General features: G+C 39.2%; 1 protein-coding gene across 5 annotated transcripts; it reads right to left on the bottom strand.

Annotated features, from left to right (window-relative positions):
• On the bottom strand, positions 1-18,267 carry TCF24 (transcription factor 24). 5 transcript variants are annotated; one of them, XM_078153378.1, is made up of 4 exons: positions 17,835-18,264; positions 15,182-15,611; positions 4,654-4,782; positions 1-2,504 (listed from the first exon to the last, which is right to left on the bottom strand). In XM_078153378.1, the coding sequence occupies exons 2-3, from the start codon at positions 15,560-15,562 to the stop codon at positions 4,669-4,671; spliced, it is 495 nt and encodes a 164-aa protein (XP_078009504.1). In that variant the 5' UTR covers positions 15,563-15,611; positions 17,835-18,264; the 3' UTR covers positions 1-2,504; positions 4,654-4,668. The 5 variants fall into 5 exon arrangements, with proteins under 5 accessions (XP_078009504.1, XP_020857825.1, XP_020857821.1 ...); XM_021002166.2 differs by lacking the exon at positions 4,654-4,782; XM_021002162.2 differs by having other exon boundaries at positions 1,634-4,782; positions 17,835-18,263.

The following is an 18,267-nucleotide window of genomic DNA, read 5'->3' as shown; positions in this document are numbered from 1 at the left end:
ATGCTTCAATTTTCTTTATTTTTGCCTGAAATACACAAATAACATGATAAGCATTAGCTTGAACTTTAAGGGCATTAGGCAAAGCACATGTATGTTGTGACAGTCTTTCAAAATAAAAATTTTAACAAACAAATTCAAGCTGGACATCATTGTTTCACTTGCTTTTCAGGTCCCCACTGCTTTGAAGTAGAAACAATATTTCACATGCAGACAAATAAGTTTCATTCCTTAATAAGGCCAAATATTGTTCGATATTCTGGTATCTAGGAGAAACTTGAGTTGGTCACCACTCATAATGACACTTGACTGCTTGCAGGACCTCATAAATAAACCAATGTCAAGGAAATTCTAAACAATAGAAAAAATGAAAATACTAGACTATTATGAGATCTATTTGAGATCTAGGACCATTTTGTTCATATTATTCTGTACCCCACTAAGTCTATCTCAGTGCCTTGGACAATAGGCACTTAATACATATTGGTTAACTGAATGTTTTAAAATAAGTGTTGGGCAGGATTTTCAGTGAATAACTATCTCAGTGGGAAATGAATGTTAATTATCCATTCTGATGATGAATGGTCAGGAAGCTGTTGTTTGCATGAATGTAAAATGAAATTCTTTTAGTTCTGATCTAGCCCTGTGCTTTCATCAGTGTGGACTCCCAGTATGGACAGTATCCACTGATTGAGATCAGTAACTGACCTAAAACTTACAGTCTTAGAGAGTTACCTGTGCCATTGAAAGGTTAAGTGATTTGTGTGTGGTCACATACCCAGTATTTTTCAGAAGCAGGGTTTGAACTCAAATCTTCCTGATATATAGCCTCTCCTGAGGTAGGTTGCAGGAAAATAAATTTTACTAAAATTCAATTTCAGTTTTAAAGAACCACATGTTCTAACTAAAGCTACAACCAAGGAAATAAAATCCCCTATTAATTTTTCAGTAAACAGCAACAGTCTACATTTTTCTTTGGCAGTGGTTGCCACCAATATCTTCAAACAATTTCTCTCCAAGCAAATGAGAAAAAGAATGTTTCTACCTTAAATTATATATGTGTGTGTGTGTATGATACACATATATACATACATGTGTATGTCTATATATACATGTATATATGTGTGTGTTTGTGTGTATGCATACTAAAGGAATCCTTGTGATGGTGTTTTCTACCATTCCCCCTCCCCCATAAACACATCTCTTAATCTGCTCCTAGGTAGTGACTGACATTCTGTGCTTCACCCACCTCCCCATGACTGTTTTATCTTCTAGAATTCCCAAGCCTGGGCCTTGTAACAGGTAGAAATCTAGCCCATCATCCAGTGGCAGTGCTAACCCCCTTTGATAGACTTTGTCACTTATCAACAAGCAGCATTTTTAAATGACAAAGCTTACATAAAATGTTTAACTGCATGATTTTTAAAAAAAATGCTTCAGGAACCCTGTACCAATTCTGTTGAACATCTATTTTAAAATGAGGTAAATCCAGAACTGAGATTTTTTTTAAACATGATATCAGTTATCATCAATAGCAAACCGTACCCTTGAGGCTGTCTTTGGTGGTCGATATTTGGTTTTTAGGTGAGTAGCTTTAGAAATGTGCTTTGACAGAAACATACAGTGAGTCAACTAGTTATTATAATTACATGATGTTTAATATATTGAATTCCTTTAAACAAAAAGCAGACTCCTCCTGACACTTTTATAATAAGCTTTCATATTGAAAAGTTAAACCACATTTGATTACCTTTTTATTCCAATGCTACATACAATGTATGGGTATTTATACACGTGCAATATTTAAATATACATATATTATCACTACATTTAATCATCTAGGAAGAATTTTATTATATGCCATGTATTTTTTACAAGACAATATTTGAGTCACTTTTAAGTAACATACATTCACATTTAAAAATGTAAAATCACAAAGAAATTTAGGTGCTGCAAGACAATCTTTAACCAGCTCCATATTCATATGCCCAGGCGGCCTAAAGAAAAATGAAGAGAAGGAACAAACCAGATGTGTGTGCTTAAAATATTTCTCTACATTTTAAAATGTAGACCCAGTGGTTTAAAAGCCCAAGATTGTCAACAAACAAAAAGGATTTTGTAGGTTTAAAAGGGAGCAGAAAGGAGCTTGGGTAGGAAAATGGGAATAGGAATGCACTGAACAGATAGATTCCTGTAGGTGCTGTTTTTCCCAACAAAATCCCCTAACAAAGCATGGTATTTTTCTTATTATCTCAGCTCTTTTCAGGTTATGAGACTCTATTTTCTGGTTCTGATCCTTCTCTTGGTCCGGTAGAAAATTGAAACCAGTGAGCTGATTGACACAGAACTGCTACATCACAATATGACAGCTCCCATTATCCTAGCAAGTCAATCTCAGAAGCAGGTTGGCCACTGACAGCTTAGAGGTCATTCCATGCACTTGAATTCATATCTTGGCGGATTAAAATCTGTTCTTAGGGGTTCTTGGAATCATGGAAAAACAGAATCTGGAAAGAGTTACAAGTACAAATAACAGTTTGTGATGGAAAACTGTATGGTGGCATGCAGAAAGTCATAGTACCCATAACCACTTGGTATATAAAAGACACTATGAAGGATTTGTATGAAAGGAGGTGGGTTGGTGATGTTTGGAAAATTACAGACAAGGGGTGGGCAGCCTCAGTGGGCAGTATTGGTACATTCCTTCATTCCTCCCTGGGCCCCACTCCTGACTCTCCAGACTTCTTTCTGAACAACAATCTTGCAGCCTTTTTACCTAGGGAGATCATACCCCCATGTTCCCTTCATCTGATTGGTCAGTTCTTTGAGGGACCTCCATGTTAAGGAACATGTCCAAGCCAGCCATGTTCACTCTTTCATTCCTTTCCAGGTCATGCTCTCGACTCTCTGGCTTCTTTCTTCACCATACCGCCTCTGCAAGGACCTTCTCTGTCCTTGTTCCCTATGTTACAATTTCCATCTATGGGTTGTCTTCCCCTATTTGAATATGAGCTCACTGAAGGCAGGAACTGTCTATTTGCTTGTATTTATATTCCCAGAGTTTAGCACAGTATCTAGCAGCTAGTGAGCTCTTAATAAATGCTTATTGACTACCCACCAACTTTGCCTAATTTGAATACTAAAAACTATCAACAATTTAGCCTGTTGGGTTGATATTATGTGGAAGGTTAATGGGACATTCTGGACAAGAATTACATAGACTGAGAAGGCCTAGGTGGGTTTTGACCTACACAAATGACAGGAGAGTCTACAGATTAAAAACTGGAGACCTATCAAATCAATAAATTTATCAGCAAGTTTTTTTTTGAGGGGGAGGCCCAAGGCATTTGGGGTTAAGTGACTTGGCCAAGGTCACACAGCTAGTAAGTGTAAAGTATCTGAGGCTGGATCTGAACTCAGGTCCTTCTAACTCCAGGGCTGGTGCTCTATCCCCTATGTCACCTAATTGCCCCCATCTGTAAGTTTTAATCGAGCATTTACTATGTAGTAAGTACCAAAGCAAGGTCCTAGCCCTGCTTTAAAGGGTTCGAAACATCCTCAAGAGAGTGGGTCATTTCTAGTACTTTTCTACCTGGACCAACCATTACAAGAACCTGCCTGCCTTATTACAAGTAACTTAGGAGTCTTTTACCTGTTATGTTTTAAGGGATTCTCCAAGCACCTTTCCCTCTGATGCCTGACATCTTAATATTAAGTATTCATTTTTGGGGGTGGGGTGGGGTAGGGTAGTGGTTAAATGCCAAAGACAAACTTTCCCTTTGTCACAATTTTGCCCAGGGCCCTTTTGTGTCTAGAGTAGATAGTAAAAGTCTTATACTTCATTAGATCCAGACTCCAGGGAAGTTCCAGACTGGGGGGGGGGGGTCCCCAGGCAGGGCCTCCTGCATCTAAATCCACCTTCTCTAGGAGAACCTCAGGGAAATAGGATCAGGAGGGATGGAACTATTAAGAAGGAAGAGAATGTTATATAGTCAACGCCACAAAGTAGAACTCACGATGGTATGGAGCTTTGACCACTTGGAAAGATAGGAAACTATCCATGAAGCCACTGGGAACATCACCAAACTGCCGCCTAGACAGCATGGTGGGTTTTCACTGGGAGAAACAGCTAGAGATGGAGATCTCTGTGTTCTCATTAGACCTGAAATTTTTTTTCACTTCAAATATGCCCAGCTATAACGAACTAACTGATTTCTATATCGTATTTGATTGAAATATTTTACTGGATCACTCACAGCCAATAATCATTCTTCAAAAAAATTAGAATGTTAGTGAACTATGGACACAGCTTGTCATTGAGTAAACACAACAAATTTTTATTTGTCATATATAATAGTGGAATTTGTGTGTGTATATGTATAACATATACACATACAAATAAATACATATTTCATTGTATATGAATCTTAGTTGCTTTGTAAATGCTGTGTATTGTACTAGGTTATGGTGGCTAACACCAAATAGAGGATTTTATTAGAATAATGATTTAATTTCACATCTACTTAGCTTGGAAACAAAAAATAGAGCACTGGTATGTAATATCATTCAAAAACTTAGAGAAATTATAATTGCTATTGTCTGAAGATATGTATTCAATACATCTTTCTAATAAATAGAAGTTTCTTGCTACTTTACAGAGCAGAAGGGAGACTAAGGTTGTGAGTCTGCTGGGGCATCTCCCGGGTTGGGTTTTTCTTCCAGCACAGAATGACTCAGAAATTGGCCTGTAGCACCAATGTATAATCTTGATCGCATGGGCCATTTCTAAAATAAAAAAAAAAAGAATATTCAAATGAGATTCAAAATGTCATCACTTATGTATTTAATTTGCTTACTGATTCCTGAAATAAACAGACCAATTCAATAACCCTGAAAGAAAAATGTCTATTTTGGGAAACTTTCTCAATACAAATATTTATCACTTTTTAACACCCCCCCTTCACTATCTACTCCCCAACCCTCAACTAAACTATATACACATGTGTCTACAGAGGTACACCAAGATGTTTTCATTTTAAACCTCATTATATTTGCAATTGGTCTGAGAGACAGCATGGTGTACTGGATAGAGAACTGACCTTACCAGGAAGACCCAGTTCATGCCCTGCCTCTGACTCATATTGGCTGCATGATTTTGCATACATATTTAACCCCTTAGTGCTAGAGGCAACTCTAAAAGATTATAAATTGCTAAGAAAGTACTAAGCTTATCTGAGAATTCCATCTGCCAATGACATCATAGGTCTAGGCCATATTCCTACATCTGGTTTAAAACTTCAGTTTAGACGTTGCTTTAAAAACAACTATCTAGGACTGGGGGTAGGGATAGGAGGGAGAGAATAACCCAGGCCTGTAACCCCTTTTACTGGAGAGTCTGAGGCTGGTAGATTGCTTGAGTTTGGTAAGGACAAAGTGATTAGGTGATCACATTAAGTCTGGCACCAATATGGTGGTCCCCCAGGAACATTGCTAAAAACATTGCTTAAAAAAACCAAAAAACATTTGCCTAAAAAGAGACAAACCAGACTAGGTCAGAAACTGAATAAGTCAGTAAGGTCGGGCCCATGAGAGACTGCTATACTTCCAGCCAAAATAAAATAGAGATCCGATCTCAAAACCAACAACAATAACAACAAAATCCAATGAAACACCACCAACAACTCTTTTTAAAAAGCTATACATGATAAAGTCTATGCAGTACCAAACCATTATAATGAAAAATTTAATCATCCAGATGTCTTACCTACTTACTTAATAACAGCATCGTATAATTGTAAAGATCAGAATGTCTGTTGTTGAGTTATTAACCACTTGAGTGATTACATTTTCTATCTTTTAGCCAACTATGTCAGAATTATTTAGATACTGTTTATACATTGTTGTTATGTCTGTATTGATTTCTATTAATGTTATTTTAAAAATCCATTCAAACCATATAATTTAACTCTCTCCATCCTAAAGAGATTTAACAATGAAATTTTTTAAAAATGCAACAAGGCCCATAATGGCAGCATGGCCAAGCAGACGACTGAACTTGCAGTCAGAAAGACCTGGATTTGAATTTTATTTCAAACACTCATTGGCTCTATAGCTATTAGAAAGTCACTTAAATTCTCTGAGCCTCGATTTCCTCATCTCAAGAGAGAGAATAATACCTGTGGTTCCTTTCTCACAGAGCTGTTGTAAGACTCAGATGAGCTGCAAACTTAAAGTGCTTTGCAGATTATTTTTATTAGAAGAATCATCTCGGAAGAAATATTTTGCCCATAATGTAATGTGACTTGAAATAATCTATGCCTTTAGCATCCTTCATGAAAATAATCTTTGGAGAGTTTTCTGGCTATGCTATTTTTTCATATGTCACCTAAAAATTGGATGCTAAAGGTAGCAGTAGGGAACACTGAGCAGAAATAAGATACTTCTGTTCTTATGCCAAATAGTGAGTGACACAAAGTTCATACTACTATTATTTGTCACTATCATTTCTCCAGTTATAACACAGAATTGTGTTGTTTATGTCATGTAAAGGTGCCCTCAACTCTCATGAGTTTACTTAGCATGATTCTACTAAAATGTCAAAACATATACAAAAACATGAAAACTAGCTTGACACATTTCCACATACAGTCAAGGTATGGCGATAAAATATTTTTAGGCTTCAAGGAAGCAGCTTTCAGTAGAATATAGAGTGCTGAGGATAGAGTCAGAAAGACTCCTATTTCAAATATTAATTAGCTGTGTGACCCTGGGAAAGTAAGTCACAGCCTCTATCAGCTCTCTTTCCTCATCTATAAAAATTGAGATAATTATAGCATCTACCTCACAGGGCTGTTGTGAAGATCAAATGATGTAATATATGTAAAGTGCTTTGCAAACCTTAAGGCACTATATAAATGCTAGCTATTATTAGTATTATGTGTCTTATGAAAATCAGTCCTGTTATTTCCTGGTCCCATGGCATACATCTGTATCTACACCAAGGCCCCCCACTGAGGGGCTATCTCACAGACACCAGTACTTGGCAATGTAATTTACCAAATACTTAAGCAATTATGATGTGCTAAACTCTAAGCTAGGGATAAGAACACACAAAAGGACAGGAATAACACGGCACAACAGTGAATGAAAATAGATGCTTAATCAGTGCCTTAAACTAGACATCAGGAGGCCTGGGTTCTAGACCTCCATCACACTCACTGGTTCTGTTGTTACTTTGGCAAAGTGACCATATCTCTCTGACCCTCAGCCTGCTCATTTGTTTTTGGTTTTCGATTTTCCTTTTTTTTTTTTTAACAATTACATGTAAAAACAACTTTTTAACTTTTAAAAAAAATTTTGAGTTCCAAATTCTCTCTCTCTCCCCCACTCCCCTCCCCCAAGATGGCAATTTGATATAGGTTACACATGTGCAGTCATGCAGAACGTATTTCCATATTAGTCATGTTGTGAAAGAAAACACAGGCTGAAAAATTTTTTAAAACCCATACAAAAAAGGAAAAGTAGTATGCTTCGATCTGTATTCAGACTCTATCAGTTCTCTCTCTGGAGGTGGATAGCAGTTTTCATCAGGAGTCCTTTGAAATCATATTAGATCATTATATTGCTGAGAATGGTTAAGTCACTCACAGTTGATTATTGTTCTTTGAGGGCAGATGCTGTTTTTATTTTTGCCTTGGTAGTCCTAGTAGGCAGGACAATGCCTAGCACATAGTAGGAGCTTGCCCATGATTGGTCTTCTCATTCTTCATTACATTTGTATACCCACATCTGCATAGTCATTGCCTAGTGGATAGATATCTACTTTGTTTCACACATTGCTTTCAGCTCCAGCACAGTTCGTAGTATTTTTTTGGCTGAGTCAGCTCAGTTGTGTCTGGCCACATTTAGGGTTTTCTTGGCAAGGGTGCTGGAGTGGTTTGCCATTTCTTTCTCCAGCCCATTTTACAGATGAGAAAACTGAGGCAAACAGGGTTAAGTGAGCTGCCCAGGGTCCCACAGGTAACATCTGTGTCTGAGGCTGCATTTGAACTCATGAAGATGACACTTCCTGATTCTAAGCCTACCGCTCTATCCACTGGGTCACCTCACTGTCCGTCATATAGCATACAGTAGGCATTTAGTAAATGCTTAGTGATTGAAAACAATAGCAAAAAAAACCCCCAAAACAACCCAATATGATGAAATATAATGTTTGCTGTTTGGCATTTAAAGCTCTTCATAACCTTGATATCTCTCCAGTCTTACATTTTTACTTTTCTTTGCCCACTCTACAGTGGCGATTAATGGCTTATATTCCTGGCACTGGATACTGCATACTTTTGCCTTGGCTGTCCCTATACCTGGAAAGCCCTCCCTCTTTTCCCTCTGTCTCTTAGCTTTCTCTGGCTTCCTTCAAGATTCAGTTCAGATCCCACCTTCTGCAGAAAGCCTTCCCTTGTCCCTCCAACACCCCTACCCCAGAGTCTTCCCTTCTGAGATTTCCTTCTGTCTCTTCTTTACAAATCATGTAATGAGTTAGCTATAGAGCCAGTAGGTGGCTTAGCAGACAGAACATTGAGCCTGGAGACAGGAAGAATACTCTTCCTGAGTTCAAATCTGAGCTCAGACACTTACTGGCTGTATGACCTTGGGCAAGTCCCTTAACCCTGCTTGCATCAATTTCCTCACCTGTAAAATGAGCTGGAGAAGGAAATGGCAAATTACTTCAATATATTTTCCAAGAAAACCCAAATGGGGTCACGAAGAGCTGGACACTACAAAATAATAGCAACAAAACTGGTTATCTACATGTTGTCTCCCCCAATTACAAGTGAGCTCTTTGAGGGGTAGGGTTATTTTCACTTTTCTTTGTAACACCAGTGCTTAGCAAAATGGCTGGCATATAGTAAATGCTTAATAAATCTTTGTTTTTTGTTTCATTTAATTGATTGAACTGATCATGAGCCAGAAATGTGGGAACTTTAAACCAGACATTTCAAAGAAAATGAATTAGCTACTCTGGCTAGTTTTTGTCAGCATGATGCCTTAGCATAACCAATTGATTGCATCTTCAAATGATTATTTAGCATCATTTTGAGAAGCAACAGAAGGATGTGGTGTCATGGAAAGAAAGCTGGATTTGGAGCCAGAAAACCTGAGTTTGCATTTTGTTAGCTGCAACTGCCAACTACAAATCACAACTTCTGGGAGCCTTAGTCATCTCCTATGTACGATGGAGACAATATTTGTATTACCTTTCTCAAGGAGTTGTTGTGAAGTTCAAATGATATAATGTAAAAGGTGTCACACACTTTAAAATCTATATGCATGTAAATGAAAGAAATGAGCACAATCCCAACAGGAATTTTTCCTGGGAAGACATACACTATTTTGAAATATAGCATATCCCTAATTGAGAGGCAGTCTGGCACAGTGCTTCAAGGGCCAGATTGAATCCGGGGTAGCTAGATTCAAGATCTTAACACATACTATGGGATTTGGGGATTCTAAGACATTTCACCTCTCAATGCCCCAGACTACTTTCTCAGACCATAAAATGCAAAATGAATTAGTAGAGGAAGTTTCCACCATTATTTCTCTAATGATGCAGGACTCAACCTAAGTGTCTAAATATTTAGAAATGTTTATGCACTGCACTTTTAGATGAGCCAAATGGCAAGTTTTAAAAACCCAACAAATTAATATCTTTAATTTGCCAGAAAAATTAACCTCTAGGAACATGACTGTAGGCATAGCCTATATCTTCTATATCACAAATCTGGCACTTCTACCATGAGAATTCTTCCACTTTTTGTCAGTTGCAGGCTATCTCTTGTAGTGCTATTCTCACAGGAGGTGCATTGAATTGAATTGATAGTTGACTAGTGATGGCTATGAGACTGTCAAGAATCAAGAAAAATAATTCATCTTTATCTCCCTGTACTTTACTAGGGAAACAAAATGGCTCACTCACATCCATCATGGTTTATAGAAAAGAGCACAGAAAACCAGGGCATCCAGGTAAATAAAACTTGTCTAATCCTTAAGCATTCCAGCTAATGGCTTGGATTAAGCATTTAAAAATATTCTAAAACCAAAATTCATAGCAGTTTATTTCAAGTCTGTCTGTCAAATATTTCTGCTCAGAACCCCCGAAGTGTTTGGTTTGTTCCCTTCTTTATATTATAGCTGTTGAGGTATTTGTCTCATCTTCCCAGGTAGAAAAATAGCTCTTTGAGGAAAGAGATGCACCATTCATTTCTTTACTCCTGGAAGATCTAGCACAATATAAGTACTTAATAAGCCTCAATAAACACTTGTTGAATGGATGAACCTATTGCAAAATCAATTTTTGTGTTAATAACAAATAATTATTGCTAGTCAGCAAAACTCAGCAGTTTCCTTATGAAATAATACAAGTGAATTAAGGAAAGAAAAAAAAACCCATTCTGCTAGATATCAATGAGTAATGTTACAGGGCTACAAAAATTATTTGGCATGTAGATTAAAAATTAAAACAACTTGAATTTTTTCTAAAATTATAAGGCGGTATGATAGTGCAGGGGCAGCTAGGTAGAGCAGGGGATAGAGTGCCAGATCGGAGTTCAAATCTGGCCTCAGATACTAGCTGTGTGACTCTGGGCAAGTCACTAGTTTACCCTGTTTGCTTCAGTTCTTCATCTGTAAGATGAACTGGAGAAGGAAATGGTAAACCACTCCAGTATCTTTGCCAAGAAAACCATGAGTGAAATGACTGAACAATAAAAATAACAAAGGATAGTACATAAATGTCAAATGATTATTGTATGAGGACAAAGATCACAACCAACTCCATCAAAAAAAAAAAACATTGATTTGCTAAATGTCTCCACTGTGCTAGGTCCTGGGTATATAAATACAAAGAATGAAACAATCTCTGCTCTCAAGGACCTAACATTTTACTGTTGAAGATGATCAGCACATGCATAAATAAACAAGAAAAAAATCTTTGGAGAGGCAGCTTTGGCGGTGACAGAAAGTACAAAGTAGAATCTGGAGTTAGGAGATCTGAATTAAATTCCCAACTCCAACACTAGCTTTGTCACTCTGGGAGTCATTTAAGGTCTCTGTCCTCAGTTTTCTCATCTGTAAAATGGAGATAATATAGGGTCACCCAAAAATCTTAGTGTAGTTTTTAACTATTGGAGCTTAAAACTGAACTAAGATTTTTGGGACACTACCTCAGAGGGCATTTCTGGTTCTGCTTCTGGTACTGCCTCTTCAGATCCTGACACACACTTGCTGTGTAACCATTGCCAAGTCACTTAACTTCTCAGTATACCAGACATCTCTCTTAAATTATGTATTACGGGCGAGTTGCAGATTTCTGTAAATGGAAGAAAGATTTCACAACAATGAAATCACAAGTTTAGAACACATTACCTCCTACCTCACAGGATTGTACTGAGGAAAAATTGGCTAAATGTTTGCCATTACAGTAAATTATATTGTACACAGGGATATGCTTAATGGATACTTTTAATTGTTATTTAAATGTACTCGATGTTAAAATAAACTTTGTTTTAGACTATATAGTAAATGCCATTTTATTATGTCTAAAAATAATATGGTTGCATAATAGTCCAAACATATATGGAAACAGTATAATGTAATATTATAATTCCTTTATGAATAACTTAATGAGTTTTTAATTTGTACTCTCTTGGAATGCTTGTGCCTGAGCTTCCCTTCCCCCTGCCTTTAAATGAACAAAATATCTCAAGTTTCTGTACTTAAAAACAGAAATGGCTTGAGTTTACCAGTCTCTTGCATTCCATTTGTATAATGCCCTTTTGTCAAAACTTGCTAATATTTTGAGGCCACTAGTGGTGGCTCTTCTCTGTAGCATATTGTAGTGATTATTAAAGGTTCAGTTATTATTTATTTCTGGTTGAACACTGATGGTTGATGTGGTGTGAAACAGATCACACAGGAAGATCAAGTTCCTGTTCACTGATTGTAAAATCTCATCATGAATCATTTATTGGTTCCCTTCTTCCTCTGAACATTGAATTCAATACCAAACTGAAAATTACAGAATATTTTAAACTATTGACTTTAACTGTTTTACTAAAAGAATTTGAAATAGGAAAACTGAAATTTTAAAAATTAAACTTTGGAAAACCCATGAAGAAGACGGATTCTTGACAAATACCTAGATAAAGGCTTTTTTTAAAAAAAATGTATCAATAAGAGAAAGAGTAGGATTCAGTGTCTAAATATAATGAATCAGTAACATTTTACTGAAAAGCTGTGGTCTTTTTTGGATATGTAATTATGGTATTTAGAGAATAATTTTGGCTTATTTTACAAAGGAATACAATATTGCTGTAGAATATTTGTGTCACAGAAAGTTGGAAACTTCAAAAAAAAAAGACTGGTCCCATGTGTCTAAAATATGTTTCAGCTTGTTATGTTGATGTCATAAATAAACCTCACAATTCTTCCAAGTCATTCACTCAATTTCCTCCTGAATTGATAGGAGTACTAATGTTCTGGTGTAAACTACTTTTGGAGTTTTTACTATACTTGGTGCTTCAAACTTTATGAAAATATCTTTTTTTTTAACCTATATAGAGCTTCTTGGAAAAAAATGAAAATGGTAGCATCTGAATTTTTCTAATATGTTTTATCAGAAAAAGTGAGATAATTTGTATTTTTTAAAGATGTTGGAATATCTGGAGGACATCTCTGTTTATACCCAATGTAGCATCTACACCTTGTGTAGATTGTGTTGTCCTCTAGCATCCCTGGTACTGTAGCATCATCACTGATGGTCGATGAAGAACTGGAGGTTCCCATTCTTAATGATACTTTGAAAGACATGTGACAGTTGAGGAAAGGCTGAATAATCTGTGATATATGAATGTTATGGAATGCTATTTTGCTATAAGAAATAAGGAAACAGACAATTTCAAAGAGATATGGGAAGACATATGAACTGATGCAGAGTAAAATGACTAGAACCTGAAGAAGAAGTTATATCAACTGTACTCAAACTTTTTGGTCTCAAGACCCTTTACACTTTTAAAACTTATTGAGGATTCCAATGAGCTTTTGTTTGTGTGGGCTATATCTATCGAAACTTACTTTATTATAAATTAAAATATCTTCATATTATGATGATAATAATTTTGACCTCAGAGACCTCTTGAGTCTTGAGTACAATTGGGGGGTGCCTAGATCATACCCTGGGAACAATCGATTTATATTATAACATCTTTTTTATAAAAACAAACAATTTTGAAGATTATAATAAACTGATGAACAATGAAATGAGCAGAAACAAAAGAACAATTTATATAACATGGTAAACCAAACAAACAAAACAAAAACTTTAAAGCTATGATCTATGATCAATATGACAATGCGTGATTCCGACAGATAGATGATGAAACCTACTGAGAGGTTAATAGATTTTTTGGATGCAGAATGAGACATGTGTGTGTGTGTGTGTGTGTGTGTATTTGTATAGAGTTAATGTTGGAATTTTTTTCCTTTTCTGTATTTTAATGAGCTAAGATGTGGGAGGGAGAGAAAATAGATTTCTGTTAATTAAAAAAACTTTTTAAAAAAGAAAAGGGAATGCTACAGATGTGGAATGTTACTGTGCACTTTCTGATGAGGTCACTATATTATTAGTTTTATTTACTTGTTTTTACTTTGTTAGGAGACCTCTCCTGGGGTGGGGAAATCTGTAAATGCTTATAATATAAAACCAAAACGCATTAATAAAACTTTTTAAAGAAAAAAAAAAAGAAAGATGAGTGACTTCTTCTGTGTAAGTGTTTTCTCCACCAATAAGATCTCAACTTCTCACCCTTAAATGACTGCCAACTTTTCACACAGGAAGACAGGGATGTTTTAATCTGTCCTTACCGCCTTCCTAATTTGTGGCAGGGATAGCCTGAAATACTAAATGTTAAATGAATTGCGTGCTTTCTGGTTTCTAAAGTGCTACACTAGATAAAGAGAATTTTCTTGGGTAGCTAGGATTTTGCGAATAATATTTCATTTAGCTAATGGGAAATTTAAAAGCTTCGATGACATTGTAACCAAAGCACTCCGGAAATGCCACCGTGCAAATAATGTGAGATATAAAAACAAAAACAAAAACAAAACAAACGCAGAGGTTAGAAAACTACAACAAATGCACTTACGTAGTTGCTAAAGTACATTGGAAACCAATGTCATTTAAAAAGAAATCTAAATCAAAGATGGAAGAATAGCTGAGAAACACGTGTTATGAGTCTCTTCCAAAGCTAATAGTCTTCAAGACAGGGTGCCTAAGTGCACTTTCCTTAATAAAACGAAAGCCAAAAAAAAAAAAAAACCCGCTCTAAGTGATGGAATGGGAAGGGGTGGTGAGAAAAAGGAGAGCATGGAGAGTCCCTTGTGGGCAGTGGGAAGAGATCTTTCAAGAAACCGGCGGTGTTTGAACACGAAGACATAGGCTCAAAGAGGAGACCTTAGCGAGCACCCAATCCAACCTTCCCATTTTATAGAGGAAGAAACAAGCCCCGAGAGATTAGCTAAAATAGCTAAACTATTAGATTAAGCTATAAGATGAGCTAGCCAAAACCACACAGCTTCTATGTAGCGGAGACGGGATTCGAGCCATCAGTCCACCGAGATGTTCAAATTTATTACGGTACTTCATAGAGCTCACCGCGTAACAACTATCCCTTACCCCAGCAGCGACGTCAGGCTCCTTGCTTGGGGACAGCTAGGAGCTGACCATAAAGAGGCTTACAGATGACCAAAGCGGTAGGGGGAGGGGGTGGCCCAGGATCTGAAGGAGGGAGATTCCCAGGCTCTGAAAATAAAGAAAGCACATACCGAAGCCTGGAAAACATAATGCTTTAACTTTACCCCCCTTTAGAAAGCTCTAATATGAACTATTACAGTCAAATGTTTCATTCCCTCCCCCCCCCACCGAAAGGCTGAGACCAAAAGTTAAGAGTATCTTATCTAAACTTTGCGCCTCCCCCAGCGCAGGGCACCAGCTCGGCATTCATCAGCTGCTTAAAGAAATGTTTATTGAACTGGATTGATTTAGATCGGACGGGACTCGATTGAACTCTCTCGTTCCAAGCAGACCTGGTGTTCAAGCTCTGGGATGGAACCCGGGGCAGCGAGAGCCTACCTTGACGGGATGCAAGTAGCCATCTCCTCGCAGAGCGCCCAGCCCCGGGTCTGAGGGCGCATCCTCCTCGTCCTGAAGGCTGCGGGTGAGGTGGGCGATATAGGTGGTGGCCAGCAACAGCACGTCGAGCTTGGAGAGCTTGGTGTCTGGGGGCACAGAGGGCAGGGTCCTCTGAAGCTCCAGGAAAGCGTGCCGCAAAGTCTGCACTCGACTACGCTCCCGGGCAGCATTCGCAGCCGCCGGCCTCCCGCTCCCTGCCCGGGGCCCGGGCCCGGGCACGGCCGGAGAACTGCAAGCTGCGGCTGTGGTGGGGAGCGGCGGATCGGGCTCAGGGCTGGAGTTGGGCTGGCTGCTTCCAGAGCCGCTGCTGTTGCAGTCCATGGGTGTCTTCTCGGGCACTGAAGTACTTCAGCTACCTGCAAACTGCAACCTGTGACCAGACAGAAATAGCAATGAGCTCCGCTTGGGGTCAGTGCCCCCCTGTGCCTATCCGCAGCCAGGAGAGCAAAAGCTGAAGCGGCAGCTGGACCGGAAGGGAGACAGGCTAGTGGAGCCCTCCTCCCCTCGATGGACATCCATATATTCCCTGACCCTAGAGAACTAGAGAACTGGTACTAGGCCCCTTCCCGGCGTGCACAGTTCAGGCTTCTGGCTTAGCCAGGAGAAGTTTCTTAACTCGTTAGTTTTATACCCGAAAACATAACTTTTAAATATGCAGCCTGGGGCGTCCAGAGAAAAGCCAAATTACAAATTCAATCAAACGTTCTACCCAGGCACTGGAAAACCACCCGGTAACTCAGGCTGTACTTTCCCCGTTGGCTGTTGTCCTTCGTAATTGAAGAGGACCAAAATGACATTAAGCCACATTACTGTGGCTGATCAAACTAGTATATGCTCGGAAGGCTCTACCACAGGTCGGTCACAAATAGACGGTGTGAACATTTGGTAAGGAGATGTTTCTAAATTTGCGCATCACGTACTTTGCCGCCAAGGAGATAAGATATAGATAAATTTAGACAATTTTAATGAGACAATTTTTTCCCCGGATCTTTTTGGCAAGAGACAAACTTCTGCTGAAAAAGTTAAAGAGTCTTGAACATTTTCTCTCCCCTGCCGGGTAAAAGTGGTCAGCAGACTGGCTCTGCAGTGGTTATTGAACGTTTCCTCTCTTTTGCCTGAGATAAGAAACTCAGAGGTGTACCCTGCAGAAGGGAAAAACTAAATAATACTGGACACCTAACTCCGAGTTCTGGATAGCTGGGCTTGGTTACACGCTTTAAGTGGAGGGATGGAAGTTATTCCCAGAATGGCGTGCCATAAACGAACTGACTAGAGATATAGTTATGGAGCCCCTTGCGGAATACTATGCTCACCTAATTTGACTCAGTGCCACTGATAGATATATAATCAATCATCATCTCAGACCTAGCCCTGTCATTGCAAGTACCACTGGACATTATAATCTTAAATAACATTTTGGAAGCTGCCTTTTCATTTCATTCTGTTCACTCCTGCCTCCCTTCCTACAGCTGCTGGCTGGTTTACTTGACTAGTGTCTTCCAGGGGTGGGGGAACCTTCGGCCTCAAGGCCACGCGTAGCCCTCTAGGTCCTCAAGTGCGGCCCTTTGACTGAATCCAAACTTCACAGAACAAATTTCTCCACTCCTGAGACCAACCAATTACATCCAAATTTAAAAGTACTTCTGAATTTATCGGAGTGTTTCCAAAACTTTCTTACCCGCTGCCTAATGTGTCCTTCTGATTATACCCATTTATTATAGATGAAGAAACTCTCAGAGATGTGAAATAATTTCCTCGGGTTCACATTTACAGCTAGCAAGAGGCAGGTCTGATTTGAAAACTAGTTGCCTCATTCCAGGTTCCTGCTCTCCCTACTATATTCCCTTGCTTTCCACGAAAAAGCCAAACTCAGTGCATTAAAACAAAACAAACAAAAACAAAAAAGTCAGAGTACCTGGGTTGCTAATGCAGATTTACTTATGTAAGTACTTATGCAATCCTGGACACGTTATTCTGATTCTCAGTTTCCTTATCTGTAAAAGTCCCTTCCAACTGAGTCTGTGATCCTACATTCCATCTCCCCGACACCCCGCGCCTGTCTGCCAAAGGAGTGGGTAAGGAAAGGGTAGGGGGTAACCCTCTGACTTTTAGATGATCCCTCTGAGGAAGTATCCTCATGCAAGGCTCAGTAAAAAAGGATAGGAAATCACTAATGTGAAAATATGTTTAATAGGAATGTTATGTATAGCCTATATCAGATTGTGCGCCGTCTTGAGGGAGGGTGGTGGGGAGGAAGGAGGAGAAAAATTTTCAACTCAAAAGCATATGGAAGTGATTGTTGATAAATAAAAATAAATTAATTTAAAAAATAGAAAAAAATAAAAAAGGACAGGACCAGAGAAGACTCCCCCGCATCTGTCGCAGGCGGGGAGCCCGACGATACTCAGCCCGCCGCACCTCGTGAGGTGCGCCTCCTCGCCTTGCCCCAGGGCCCTGGGTCCAGTTCCAGTAGGGCTGGCACACACACACACACAAAAAAAAGAGGGAGGAGTAGGGAAACGGTCGCCAGAGGGGATGGGGAGAGAGGATGCTCCTCAGGACTTGTTGGACTGCTCTTAGCCCCGTTGCTCACCTTTCTTCCCGGAGCCGTCGGGCGCGCGGCTTCCCTAGAAGGGAGCGGAGAAGGCGCAGCTTGGGCGCTGCAGGTTCGTCCTAGGTCGCTGCTAGTCTGTCCTAGCTAGCGTGTGCTCTGCGAGGGTCGGGTCAGTCTGCTGGCTCCTCACATTGCAGTTCTTTCTGCTGGAGCCTCGGTCTGGCCGCTGAAACTCTTTTTTATTAATCACTGATGGTCTGCTCTGTTTGTAAGTGAGAAGTCTCTCTCCATCCACCTACAGTTGCAGAGGACTGGGAAATCCGCAACTAACTACCTGAAGGTCCCCTTCTCAGGGTTGCAGCCCCTTTCCTGCCTGGAGAGTCATTAATCAAACTGCTGTTGGGTGGGAGGAGGGAGGAAGAGGGAGAATTGGGGGCTCCCACGGCAGTCTGACCGCCTACACATCCCTCCT

This window comes from Phascolarctos cinereus, unplaced genomic scaffold (genome assembly GCF_003287225.1).
Source record: "Phascolarctos cinereus isolate Bilbo 61053 unplaced genomic scaffold, phaCin_HiC Scaffold_4;HRSCAF=312, whole genome shotgun sequence".
NCBI classification, from domain to species: Eukaryota; Metazoa; Chordata; class Mammalia; order Diprotodontia; family Phascolarctidae; genus Phascolarctos; species Phascolarctos cinereus.
The sequence above is the reverse complement of the archived record's forward strand: the minus strand, read 5'-3'. Positions and strand labels throughout refer to the sequence as shown.

Bases quoted from the DNA above. Each gene is read 5' to 3' on its own strand.
- TCF24 (XM_078153378.1), bottom strand. From the start codon at position 15,562: ATGGACTGCAACAGCAGCGGCTCTGGAAGCAGCCAGCCCAACTCCAGC. The intron at 4,783-15,181 runs GTAGGCTCTCGC...TTTTTATTTTAG, and splicing joins GCTACTTGCATCCCGTCAAG to AAATGGCCCATGCGATCAAG.